At 40.1% G+C, this 13,502-nt stretch overlaps 1 protein-coding gene across 1 annotated transcript; it reads left to right on the forward strand.

The window, feature by feature from the left end:
• Window positions 1-25: 25 nt before the first annotated feature.
• Window positions 26-9,907, forward strand: ndufa8 (NADH:ubiquinone oxidoreductase subunit A8). Its single transcript, XM_004538214.5, has 4 exons — window positions 26-235; window positions 2,357-2,520; window positions 7,915-8,080; window positions 9,447-9,907. The coding sequence occupies exons 1-4, from the start codon at window positions 185-187 to the stop codon at window positions 9,582-9,584; spliced, it is 519 nt and encodes a 172-aa protein (XP_004538271.1). The 5' UTR covers window positions 26-184; the 3' UTR covers window positions 9,585-9,907.
• The last annotated feature ends 3,595 nt before the right edge of the window (window positions 9,908-13,502 follow it).

The following is a 13,502-nucleotide window of genomic DNA, read 5'->3' on the forward strand; positions in this document are numbered from 1 at the left end:
CATGCGGCTCCGCGTCGCTCTGTGAATTGCGTCATCAGAGCGCGGCCACTAGCTGACAGTAGCAGGGGAAGTTAACTGACCTTCTTTACGGCCTCGTCGCTCGCACGTCTGACGAGGACCTTGAATGTTTTTCACCAGCGGTATTTGAGCTTCTTGATTTCTTTAACTGCACATCTACGCAGTCATGCCCACAAAGCTGGAAGTCCCCACCCTGCAGGAGATGAAGGTGGACGAGGTGAGCGGCCATTATTGTTTAGCATGAATGAAGAAGACGGGACAAGCCAGCTAAGTAGCTAGCTGAAGGGATAGCTGCTGCACGGTTCATTTGAAAAGCTGTAAACTTTAAGCCACTAGCTTTACTTGCTAAGATAGTTATATTATATTGATGAATGCTATACACACGTGAGTGAATATTTACTATAGCACAGGAAGGTGTTAAATATTTCGGGCGCCTTTATAACTATTTTTGACAACAATATATGGCGTTAACGTCTTGAGTCTTTTAAGTTTAGCAAATGTGCATTCAGAATGTACATTTGGTTATACCTGTCAGGGTGAAAGGAGCTTTCGATTCCATTCGGTTCTTATACCAGTCTGTTGTAGCAGTGCTATTTGACATATTGAACTTGTCCTTGGAAGTCAGGTGATTGCTGTCAGCAGCAGCAGCCTGTGCCTGTCCAACAATAATAGCACCGTGGATATAATAAACGAGCCTGCACCATTAAATTAGATCTGTCCTAACATCCTAGCACTTGATCAAGCTTTTGCTAAAGCATACTCTTTCAGCTTGTGAGACAAACTTTCTTTAAGTACAGTATGACTTTTGTTAAATACCTGGCAAGACCCCTGCAGATATTTTAAAGAGAACATGAAGAGAAGAATATAGTGTATATATACACAGATATATTTATATGTTGTAGAAATGCACCAACATGTTTACCTTGTTGAAAGATTTTGATATTGATATTTGATACAGATAGTAAATTCACTTATATTGGAAGTAATGGCTGAACAGGGTCAGATAGAAGCAATGCTTGTATATATCTGACCTGCATTCATATTGTTAAAGCTGCCTTACCCTCCCTCCAAAAGAGAAGACACAAAGAAAACAGCTATATCATTAACTTATGTAGCCCTCAGAAATATTGTTGTAGATAATATAAATCATTTAAATGTAAATAGCGTTTAATAATGTCATTTTTACTACATAATTCAACACCAGCAACAGAGATATTATTATTTAATCTCAGTTTTTTCTTTTACTTTAGCTTTTTGTATATTTAAATCCTGAAACTGTCACAAATAATGTTTACACTCCTGTTTCATTTGTGAACATTTGATTTCACCTTAAACATTATTTGCATTATTTTTCAAAAATAAAACAAATCATTACATTTCATAATGTGTCAAATGGCATCAATGGCAAACAGTGGTTGATGTCTGTTTTTGTTTTGTTTTTTCTCACATTAATTTTGTGCTGGCTAAATGTTTACATGTGTAGGGTGACGAGGAGATTAAAAAAAGTTCAGAAATAAATAAGCAAATGTTTTCCTTTGATAAAATGGAAATGCAAAACAAGTAGATGCATGCGTTGGCTATAGCTAAAGTTGTATTATAACACTGACCAGGCCGCAATTTTACCATGGGGGCAGTCCTAGTAAAATATTCAGATTTTAAAAAAGCCAGAATTTGTGGGCTAAAGTGGTCATTCTCATGTTAGAATTTGTACTTCTGTGTAGAGTTTTGCTTCATAATGTATTTATTTATTGTATAGGTTGTGTTTCTTATTGGACAAAAATAAACAGTCAACAGTTCAGATGCTCAAGGACATGTTTTCACAGCAGAAGCTCTTAATATGTTGAGCGTGCCTGCTCTTCATGAGATAATAATGCATATAGCAGCTATAAATTAAATCACATTAGTAGTGATCACTACAAGGCAGTTGTAATGGGAATATTAAAGTAGCAACACAGCTCTTTCTTTATGTCACATCATGCTGTTTTTTCTTTATTAACTGATCAATACAAGGTTCATTTACAATTCCTACTGGGAACTGCATCCAGGCTTTTGTTTGTGTTTTTTTTAAACACAGCCCATCTAGAGAGAGACATTGCAAATAAACTTTGGCTTCACTGTGGTCTGTCTTATGTTTCTTGTTGATATACCAAAATAAAACTAGTACTAAGTGCTACCTTAATATACACTCTTGTTGAGTTGGTGCTATATACATAAAATTGAAGTGAACTAAAGTGTGTCTCATGAAAACACCAATTGCATAATTGTTATTTGTTAGTGTCTCTTGTAGTTATGTTCCTTTTTCATTCTAATTGTCTTCCATGTGTTGCTTTCTGTGCAGATAAAAGTGTCCTCTTCGGTACTGAAGGCTGCTGCCCACCATTATGGCTCCCAATGTGACAAACCCAACAAAGAGTTCATGCTCTGCCGTTGGGAGGAGAAGGATCCCCGGAAGTGCCTAGAGGAAGGGAGAAAGGTCAATGAGTGTGCACTCAACTTCTTCAGGTAGTAGTTTGGTGCCATATAGTTCTGGTATGAATGGACACAATATCTGAAAGTGAACACTGAAAGCAGGAGACTATATACAAACAGGACTGGATTGATGAGGTCTTAGACGTATTGTCTGAGCAGTCTGAATGGTGAAAGGATGAGCTTTGTCATTTCTGCGAGAATAACATTTTTCCTTATGCCTTGGCTTGACGTTGTCATGATATTTGACAGAAAGGCGATACTCCGGTGATTAGGCAGAGTAATTATATTTTTAGAGCTGAGGGCTGCTGCATTGTTGTCATCTGCAAAAGTGAACAGTGTGCTTGTGGTCAGAGAGTGATTGAAAATGTGGCTTGACTTTGGAGCCAGCTGAAAGTGCAGACTGTGGGAGTCCATGTGAAACTCTGGTCAGATACTTTTGCATTTCTTGGTGATGGGCATGTGGGTAAGAGAATGTGTTCTGAGGTTTCCAATGCTGCTCTTGGGCAGTTGTGCCTTCATAGTTCAAAGTTGTTGAAGACTGCAGAGTTGGGAAGTTTCATATTCTGTGTCTTCTACTGCTAATAAGGTTTTCAATCTTTTGACTTTTGGTTAAAATAAATTATTAACATAACTGAGTAAACGTCATGGTAAAGTTGAATATGTGACTTAAAAGTAGTGCAAGGGAAGAAAAAGGTGGTGATAATCAGGTTTCCATGTAACATCAAGGATGGAGAAGAGCAACTAGATTCTAGAGAAGTAAGCATTTTTTCCATTATTACCTACTCGTCTCAATGCGACAAGTCATTTTCCATTACAGTCGAGTACTACCTAATGTGTACGTGGGGTTGTTATATTAACACGGCTCAACGTCCCGTGACATCATTTGTATGCAACATGAATGCTACAACATTGAGGTGATGTTATACCTGCAGTGCAGTCAGTGGCTTTTTGTCAGAATCGGGGACCACAGTGTTAGTTCTGTTAGTGTTAGTCAGTGTTAGTTCCCTTGTTGCTGGTTTGCAAAAATGGTGGTTTTGATTTTTGTGAAGGAGACACTCTCATTATTTATCAAGTGATGCTACTGACTAGCCAATCGGTGACATGCAGTCTGACAACGTCACATTTTCTGATTGCTTTGAACCTCGATTGAGTAGGTACTAAAAAAGTACCATGTACCTGGTACTATCACCTAATACAGCGGTCCCCAACCTTTTTTGCACCATGGACCGGTTTAATGTAAGACAATATTTTCACGGACCAGCCTTTAAGGTGCCGTGGATGAATACAACAAAATAAAATGATACGACCAAGACAAAAACTGTGGTATTTTGTAAATTTATTAATAATAAGCGAATTCACTGTGTAATTGTGTAACTTTATTAGCAGCGTCCTCCTGAAATGCACCAACAACATTGAGAGTAACACCCTCCTCTCTGCCCCTTTATGCTCTCTGGTCGCTATGGTAACGGGTAAATATATCTTTCAAAACAAGACACACAACTACAACACGAGAAAAGACCCAGGGAAACCAAGCTAACAATAAAATCCCTGAAAACCATAAATTTCACACCCGAGCCTCAACTCTCGCAGCCTGGTATCAAACAACCCAGTCCGAATAAATGTGTTAATTTCCACCTTTAGCAGGAACAGGAAAGAACTGTTGGAGTTTGTTGAGGTAGCTGCCTTTTAGGTACTCATCATGGGAGGCTGATGCTTGGCTTTCAGACACGGCCGTGCTGATCCTGTTGTTGTGCACTAGGGAACATAAATTTATGGCGTTGCTATAGCAATGATATAGTGATATGACATTTTTTATATCACATAAAAATTTATATGGGTGTTATCCAAGGACCAAGGGACGATAAGTGGTATACAAAAATCAATATGCAAACAATATATTTGTGTTTTCCAGACACAAAAGGAGGAGATGCTGCCAGTGTATTAAAGCAGCTAAAAGAGCAGCATGAGATCAATTAAACAAATTAATTAATTAATTAAAAAGATTGTAATGACAAAATCCAAAGTATGTCATCCTGAAATCCATGCTACCATTTGGTTTGAGACTGTGTGCACTGCTGTTGCGAAATCAGTTTTGCCTAAAATGTTTGCAATGGCTAATTTAAAGTATGTGAAACATTACTGGGTGATTCAGCATCTCGATCATGACATCACCCAGGCTCAGGAACTACAGGTAGTGCAGAATTATTAGGCAAGTTGTATTTTTGAGGAATAATTTTATTATTGAACAACAACCATGTTCTCAATGAACCCAAAAAACTCATTAATATCAAAGCTGAATGTTTTTGGAAGTAGTTTTTAGTTTTTTTTTAGTTTTAGCTATTTTAGGGGGATATCTGTGTGTGCAGGTGACTATTACTGTGCATAATTATTAGGCAACTCAACAAAAAACAAATATATACCCATTTCAATTATTTATTTTTACCAGTGAAACCAATATAACATCTCCACATTCACAAATATACATTTCTGACATTCAAAAACAAATCGGCGACCAATATAGCCACCTTTCTTTGCAAGGACACTCAAAAGCCTGCCATCCCTGGATTCTGTCAGTGTTTTGATCTGTTCACCATCAACATTGCGTGCAGCAGCAACCACAGCCTCCCAGACACTGTTCAGAGAGGTGTACTGTTTTCCCTCCTTGTAAATCTCACATTTGATGATGGACCACAGGTTCTCAATGGGGTTCAGATCAGGTGAACAAGGAGGCCATGTCATTAGTTTTTCTTCTTTTATACCCTTTCTTGCCAGCCACGCTGTGGAGTACTTGGACGCGTGTGATGGAGCATTGTCCTGCATGAAAATCATGTTTTTCTTGAAGGATGCAGACTTCTTCCTGTACCACTGCTTGAAGAAGGTGTCTTCCAGAAACTGGCAGTAGGACTGGGAGTTGAGCTTGACTCCATCCTCAACCCGAAAAGGCCCCACAAGCTCATCTTTGATGATACCAGCCCAAACCAGTACTCCACCTCCACCTTGCTCGCGTCTGAGTCGGACTGGAGCTCTCTTCCCTTTACCAATCCAGCCAGGGGCCCATCCATCTGGCCCATCAAGACTCACTCTCATTTCATCAGTCCATAAAACCTTAGAAAAATCAGTCTTGAGATATTTCTTGGCCCAGTCTTGACGTTTCAGCTTGTGTGTCTTGTTCAGTGGTGGTCGTCTTTCAGCCTTTCTTACCTTGGCCATGTCTCTGAGTATTGCACACCTTGTGCTTTTGGGCACTCCAGTGATGTTGCAGCTCTGAAATATGGCCAAACTGGTGGCAAGTGGCATGTTGGCAGCTGCACGCTTGACTTTTCTCAGTTCATGGGCAGTTATTTTGCACCTTGGTTTTTCCACATGCTTCTTGCGACCCTGCTGACTATTTTGAATGAAACGCTTGATTGTTCGATGATCACGCTTCAGAAGCTTTGCAATTTTGAGACTGCTGCATCCCTCTGCAAGATATCTCACTATTTTTGACTTTTCTGAGCCTGTCAAGTCCTTCTTTTGACCCATTTTGCCAAAGGAAAGGACGTTGCCTAATAATTATGCACACCTGATATAGGGTGTTGATGTCATTAGACCACACCCCTTCTCATTACAGAGATGCACATCACCTAATATGCTTAATTGGTAGTAGGCTTTCAAGACTATACAGCTTGGAGTAAGACAACATGCATGAAGAGGATGATGTGGACAAAATACTCATTTGCCTAATAATTCTGCACTCCCTGTAAGGCTGGTCATCTACTGATCAGAAGGTCGGTGGTTCAGTGTGACAATTATCCAAAGTACATCCTAATGTAAGATGGGGGAGGATGAGTGCTCAACTTGTGCACTAAGTTATGGGAAGAAACCTTTAAATCTTGTTGTATTTTGCTGGTTGATTTATGCAGTGACATTTTTTAATGAGATCAGTATGAGCCTCAATAGATATTTCATCAAAATTTCAGTTACTTCAACTTTAGGGTTGTTGCCGCATACGTTGAAGAGTTATTTTCCATTGTGTAATGTGTGATAATCACACAGCCACTTGCACTTTTGCATCATTTGTCCTGTTGAGTCACTATTTGTTTCCACAAAGCTTTTTATTTATCATGTTCTCTTTACTTATTGATCAGTATATTGATTTTGACTTTATAAAAATCAGTTCCAGATTGTCATTTCTCTGTTCTGAGTTACTCAGCCTCTTCTCTAAATTATCCAAAAACATAAGAATAAATCATCAACTTGAGCTCATTAAGTGTGATGTAGAAAACACTCCAGTAATTTTCCCTCTCTTTAGTAGAAAAAGTGGCCGATTTAGAACATGAATAAGAAAATTACCCATGAAGCGTATTGTGTCCATAAAACTTTGTGGTCTGGCCTTTTTCACTCTTAAGTGCAGTGTCTGTGTTTACTGAAAAGTTTTATTCTGAGCTTTGGTTATGTTGTGACGCCTGTGCAGCAACTGAGGTGCTTTTGTGAGAGAAAAACCTGCAATTATGATAATGAAGATAGATTTGAGAAAAGTTGTAATTGCACCAGGGGCCTGTTTTGATTCTCTGGTGTTTCTGGCAACTGCCAGCCACCTTTAGGTGTTCTTGTTATAGAAAACCAGCCCATAGCAATCAGATTCAATCAACAAGTGACTGCTCACAAGCAGAGTAACCATACGCTGATATAAGTTCTTAAATACATTTGGTTTCTTAAATTTGAGCAGCTCTGTCCTTTACATTCTTGAATTATTGACTCCTATGATATGCATTCTTTTGAAAATCCCACTGACTGGTGGGATACTGGTGCTGATTGGTGTCAGCTGACTGGTGTCAGCACCAGTATCATACAACTAGGCATCAAAACATCAAAATTACCTGCCTAATATTGTGTAGGTACCCCTTATCACCCACCAAAACATCTCTCAGTGGTCGCTGGATTGATGGGATCTCTGGATGGTGTCCTGTAGGATGTGGAGAGGAGCTTCTGTGCATCTGACTTAGTTTGCTTCCTCCAAACTTCCCAGATTGGGATCTAGGAACTCTGGAGGTCAGGCCAGTGACTTAGGCCACTTTTGCACTCTGACAGGGCACATTTCCGCAGGGTGGAGGCCACTGCTGTCGGGGAGTGCTTTCACTTTTTGGAGGGTGAAGGTGTTAGCAGTGGGTGTGTTGGTGTCTGTCTGCGACATGGGTGGTGTGCGTCAAAGTGCTAGTCACATGAATGCTGGGATCATTTCCCAGAGAACACCGCATTTAAACAATACAGTCAATATTATGAATTTCATCTTTGTGGTTTTAATGTTTCAATAATGGATGATGGATAAAAATGAATTATATTTTAAGAGAAAGATTTCCACTTCATGCGTTGCAGATTCAGTCTGTATGAAGATTAATCCTGCTTCTGCATGTTATGATGTGTGTCTGTCTGCACTGTGCCTTTTAGGCAAATCAAGGGGAACTGTGCCGAGTCCTTCACGGAGTACTGGACCTGCCTGGATTACTCAAACTTGGCAGAACTCCGTCACTGCCGTAAACAGCAGCACGCTTTCGACAGCTGCGTCCTTGAGAAACTGGGATGGGAGAGACCTGACTTGGGAGATCTGTCTAAGGTGAGACTGGTGAGGGATTAACTTGTGCATTTGCAGTGTGAGTACTGTAGCTCGGTTGATGGGCTCTATTCATGTTGATTGTGGGGTATGTATGATTGCATCTTATGCAGTCTCATTCAGCTACAGTTCTGAGCAGGCAAATAGTTTTATGCTGCTTTGTTTTTTTCTCTTTCCATAAAACCAGCATTTTTAAGGGGCTTGTATAACACTGGCAATCACTAATTTAGGTATCAGCAATCAAAACGGAGCCAAAAAGCGATGCCAACAATAGATTATTAGACATTTATTTATGTAGTCTTTTAAAAGGACTTCTGCAAAAAAAAAAAAACAACAACCCAAAAACCTGGGAGCGTTTGAATGGTTGTAATCAACTTTCTGGCTGTCTTTCATTTGTTAGACAGAGATATTGTGCACCGACTCAAACATGTGAGCCGGCAAAGAAAAGAACAAAAATGTGACTTTGTAAAACTGTGAAAAATGTTCTTGTTTAACTCATTCACTGCCAGGGTTTTTGAGCATTTTTACTCATTTTTGAAGAGCCACAGAAAACTGTGTGTTATGATCATATAAACGCTGAACCTACCAAAATGAAGAACAGACTCTCTTCTTCCATCCAAAAAAAAAAAGCTTGTTTCTACCATTTTCCGTTCTTTAGTAATCAGCTGTAGAAGAGAGGTGGGTTCCACCAAAAATGCCTGTTTTGACCAAAAAAAGGGAGAAAACGAGCTTTTTGTGAAAAATACATTTCAAGCAGTCTGATGTTCACTGACAAGCTGCCCGAGGTTGTATTCTAGCCCCTTCCATTGAAAACGTAATTGACGTCTATAGACGTCAATGGCAGTCAACGTAAGTTTTTCAATTGACGTCTATAGACGTCAATGGCAGTGAATGAGTTAATGTGCATCTGGACCAAGTTTCTGGCTGCTTATATATTTAAAACAGATTCCATTTTTGTTACTCATTTTGGAACTTAAATTAGCAAACTGTTTTTTGTAAGAAAGGTTAGGAGGCAAATGGTGTGAAGGTGGGACAAAGGGGACAGTCTGGATGATTTTGGGGGAAACAAAGAGGTGCAGGGATATAAATCATGACAAGGGATGAGATGGAAGGCCCAGTGAAAGGCTAAGGAAATGTTCAGGGCTTCAGCTGTTGACAACTTTTGTATGGTTTCATTTTAGCATGGACCTATTATGCGGTTTAAGCATAATCTCTTGTCAGAGATTGGCACGGAGCATGTGCTCTATTGTTTCCTAATAACCGCCATGTTTGACATCAGTGTGTCAATTAATATTTGAGTGAGTCTTCAGTGTGTTTATACTGTGTATGTCTGAGAATTTATGGTTTGTGTGTTGCTTTTCTTCCTTAGGTCACCAAAGTGTCAACCTCGCGGCCCCTGCCAGAGAACCCCTACCACTCTAGACCTCGTCCAGAGCCCAACCAAACCATCGAGGGCAAACTGGAGCCTGCCAAACATGGCAGCAGGTTATTCTTCTGGAACTGGTGAGGCAGCTCTGGAAAATCAGTCACCCTCCAAAGCCGTGGGCTCTGTCCAAAAACAGCTAGGCTTCTTGTGACTGTTGATACTTCTAAGATAGTTCTAAGGTTTGAATTTCTGACCTGCAAACACGAGCATTAAGGATGCTGGATTTGGACAGGGTTCATGCCTGAACAGTCATTTCTTTTTTTGCAGCTGTACCTCAAACATTGTCCAATAGTTTGATTAAGGAACAAAGTCCATGAGTCCACCACTTCTGTAAATGTAAAAAAGTGAACAAAAGCAACATACTGTTATTATTGTTGTCCGAAAATAAAGAGATAAATTATAAAGGAGCTTTCTGTTTTTATTTTAAATTTATTTCAATGCTCAGTTAATATTACTAATGTGTTTTAACATCTTAAGCATTTCTGACTTTTAAAAAAATATATACTTTAAGGTTATTAGGAGCTGCAAGTCTGTGTTTTGTCAGAGTGATTCAAGGTGAGGTTAAAGGTCAGGGTTCAGGGTCACTACCTGAAGCAAGAGAGCGCTGCTGCTGCTTCCTCATTTTCTCTCGGCTCACTTCCTGCCTCTGACCTGGACTGGAAGAAGACCAGAAGGGTAATTTTCAGAGATGCACGGTGAAGTGTGTTTATTGCTGCACGTGTTCATGACCTTGAGTGGAAGGAGGTGAGAAGCCTTTTGAAAGTGGCCCGCTGGTCTGTGGAACATGTAAGACTGTGCCAATGTACACACACGTGCTCACGTATCACTGGGATGGTGTCCAGGATCCAAGCTTATCTACAGTGTGGTGCGGGAGACCGGTTTGAAGACAACTTACTGTAAGGCCTCAGAGTTTGTCTCAGCCCACATAGCAACTGTTTAAAATCTATACTGGCAGCAGCAGTCGCGATTTGGTCCATTCCAAACATGAGACGAGTCTCTGACCTCTGCCATGTGGGTGACTTCTGTGGGAAAAATGGTAACATAAAATTTGACATCTTTCTCATACTCACAAGCAGAGATGTGGCCCTGGGGTTTTTATGTACGATTAAAAAACACTTTTTTTTAATGGTGCAAAAACAAAGTGAGTTAACAAAGGATAGTTTTCTGCTGACGGTCTCTGAGTGTGTGTGTATATATATATATATATATATATATATATATATATATTATTTTCCCACAAGTTACATTTTATCCTACACACAACAATTTCAGCACAGTAGGACCCCATTTCCCAAAACAATCATATTCTTTCTTTGTGTACAGAAACACTGAATGCAGTCATGTAAAAAATAATCCCTTGCATACACCCCACCAAAATTTGGTTGCCTTTTAATTATGTGTTCATACAAGCTAGCTTGTGATCTTTGTTGAAGTGGCTATTTAAAAAGGTAAGATACTTAAAAGAAATTACACTTAACTGACATTATTTGGTCATTTTCAGAATGATCCGTTTTCTTGCTTATTGAGTATAGTTTTCCAAGGGGCTTGGAAAAAGTAAGTCAAAATTGCAGGCCCTACGATCTCTTACTTAAACTTCTGACATCTACAGTCTGCTTTTCTTTCTGACGTTGAAGAGTGTGATGCTATCATGCCAAAAGCTAGGTATGATAGCAAAAGGATTCACGGGGGGGGGGGCCTTCTGGATACCTATGACTGTGATAAGATCTCCCATTTATTTGCAATTAACAGTTTCCATGTAAGAACTATCAAAGTCAGTATTGCCATATAAACAGGACAAAATAAGAGTTCCATCTTTGGCCCACAGTGTGCAAACGAGATGAATAAAGACTCAAATGTAAAGATATAAAAAAGATAAAGAATGCAAGAATTATTAATATGCAGTATTGCAGGGACTTGAGTGACTAAAAGGGTATTCAGAAGTGGCTTAGCACATCATTTAATGCAAAAAGAAATCTTCAATATTTGTCATGATCTTATTCAAGCGCCTGGAGGAAACTGGTGTGATGGGTTCTGTGTAAGTAGTACATGCAAAACTAGAGTTTCTAAATAATGTACTTTGGACAGATGGATGTTAGAGTTTTGTCCGCAGTGACGTTAGACCAGCTCGATGCAGACCGTAGGCGATTCTTCAGGGGAAGAACCTCAAATCAACTATGAAGCATGGTGGTGAAAATGTTATGGTTTGGGGTTGCTTTATTGCCTAACTGACTGGGCAGAGCGCATTTACAGATTTGACTATGAATTGTGCATCATATCAAAGAGTGCTGTTTGAAAGCTGAAGTTGAACCAGACAGGCACATTTCAACAGGGTAATTATCCAGATCACATTAGGAAATCCACCAAGGAATGTCCCAAAAAGAAGAGTTGGCAGATCCACTGTGGAAAGGCCTAAGCAGAACCCAGAATGGCATTTCAGAGGAACGTGGGAGGATTTCAAATGTCCACTAAACTAACAAACATCTTGGAGAATCTAACATGTTGATAGTTTCCTTGTGGATGAGTTCTGATACGCTGATACCTTTAACTGAAGGTCCTGTTTAAAGGCGGATCAGATATCTACTTGTCCAAATATTCTTAAGAAAAGCTACAATTTTCCATAAGAAGTTTTTACTTTATCAAATGACTGTATGTGCAAACATGACTGTGCGTGTCTCTGCGTTTCTATGGGGCGTCACTGACTTTAGCTGCAGAAATCCCCTTCACGAGGTGTGGTCTGGCACTGCGGCTTGCACAGGAAACGTCTGACAGACCATCTTCTGACCTGGACGGCGGGACAAAGGGAGGAGGGAAGAAGGGATACAAAAAGGAAAGGAGGTGTAGATACAGGGAAACACGAAGGAGGTCGCAAGTGATAAATTAGGCATGGAGGGGAAGAGATAGGTGCAAGAGAGATGAGAGAAGAAAAAGAAATAAAAAACAGTTAAAGGGAGGCAAGAAATTAAGGGAAACATGAAGTGGGAGAAAAAAAGTGAGATCCAGAAAGGGCAAGGTGGCAAACGACTTGAAAACAGACAGACGGAGCAGGGGCTTGGAGGTTGTTCGGCGGCTGACGGTGAGGCCCCAGGGCTCGTGGCAGGCCTGTCTACATGCGACTTGCAGGAAGCAGAGGGTCATCGTTGTTTGACACAGCACCGCCACAGGAAACGGGCTCTGGCACAGGAAAGAAATACAATACAGGGCTTTCATAAAGCTACAGCCCGCCTGGGAGCTCAGTGTGCTAAAATACTCAAACAACCTGGCTTGTTCAGAAGACATAAATGTCACTGTATTCCTGCTGTCGAGTGTCAGGTTTGACACACTAGATGGATATATGAAAAATGATGAGGACGCTTTCAAACAGGCCAACATCTATTTTCTGCAAAAAACCAAAAAAGATAACAAATGTATAACGAGTCAAGAGATATGTGAATTATTTTCCAAAAATTGAATTTCCTTTCTCTGTAGTACATTAGCAAGTTGCAAACCTTTGCGTCAGTAACCCTCCAAAGTACTTATCTTGCTTGATACATCTGCTACATCAGTGCCGTTAAGAGCCCCCAACATGTGGGTGCACTTCAATGGACAAACTAAAATGTAGGTGTGTTTGATTTGTTTATGTTGGTGCACCTTTCTTGCTATTTGGCCCTGTGATCTTTTAGACGGTATATGTTGTCAAGTGCTGCTTTCATGTGTCCTCTTATCCCCCTCGTACTGCACAGGGGGCTTTGAACTAGCATGCAGGTTGCAGTATAAAACACCCACCCACCAGGTCACAAGTACCACCACCACATTCACAACCACAACTCAGGGGGATTACTAATCTGAGAGCATCAAAGGGGTAAATTTCCCGGGAAACACGCACATACATGCACTTGCAGACATTGTTATTTTTTAATAACTGTGTTTTCTGAGAGGAGCTATGCAGGCAGCTTTACACGAGAATAAGATCTTAGTAAGTGAGGGCTGTTGGGTTTGTTTCTGCAACCTTCAAGTCTTTAA

The sequence above is a fragment of the Maylandia zebra genome, linkage group LG7 (assembly GCF_041146795.1).
Source record: "Maylandia zebra isolate NMK-2024a linkage group LG7, Mzebra_GT3a, whole genome shotgun sequence".
In the NCBI taxonomy this organism is placed as follows: Eukaryota; Metazoa; Chordata; class Actinopteri; order Cichliformes; family Cichlidae; genus Maylandia; species Maylandia zebra.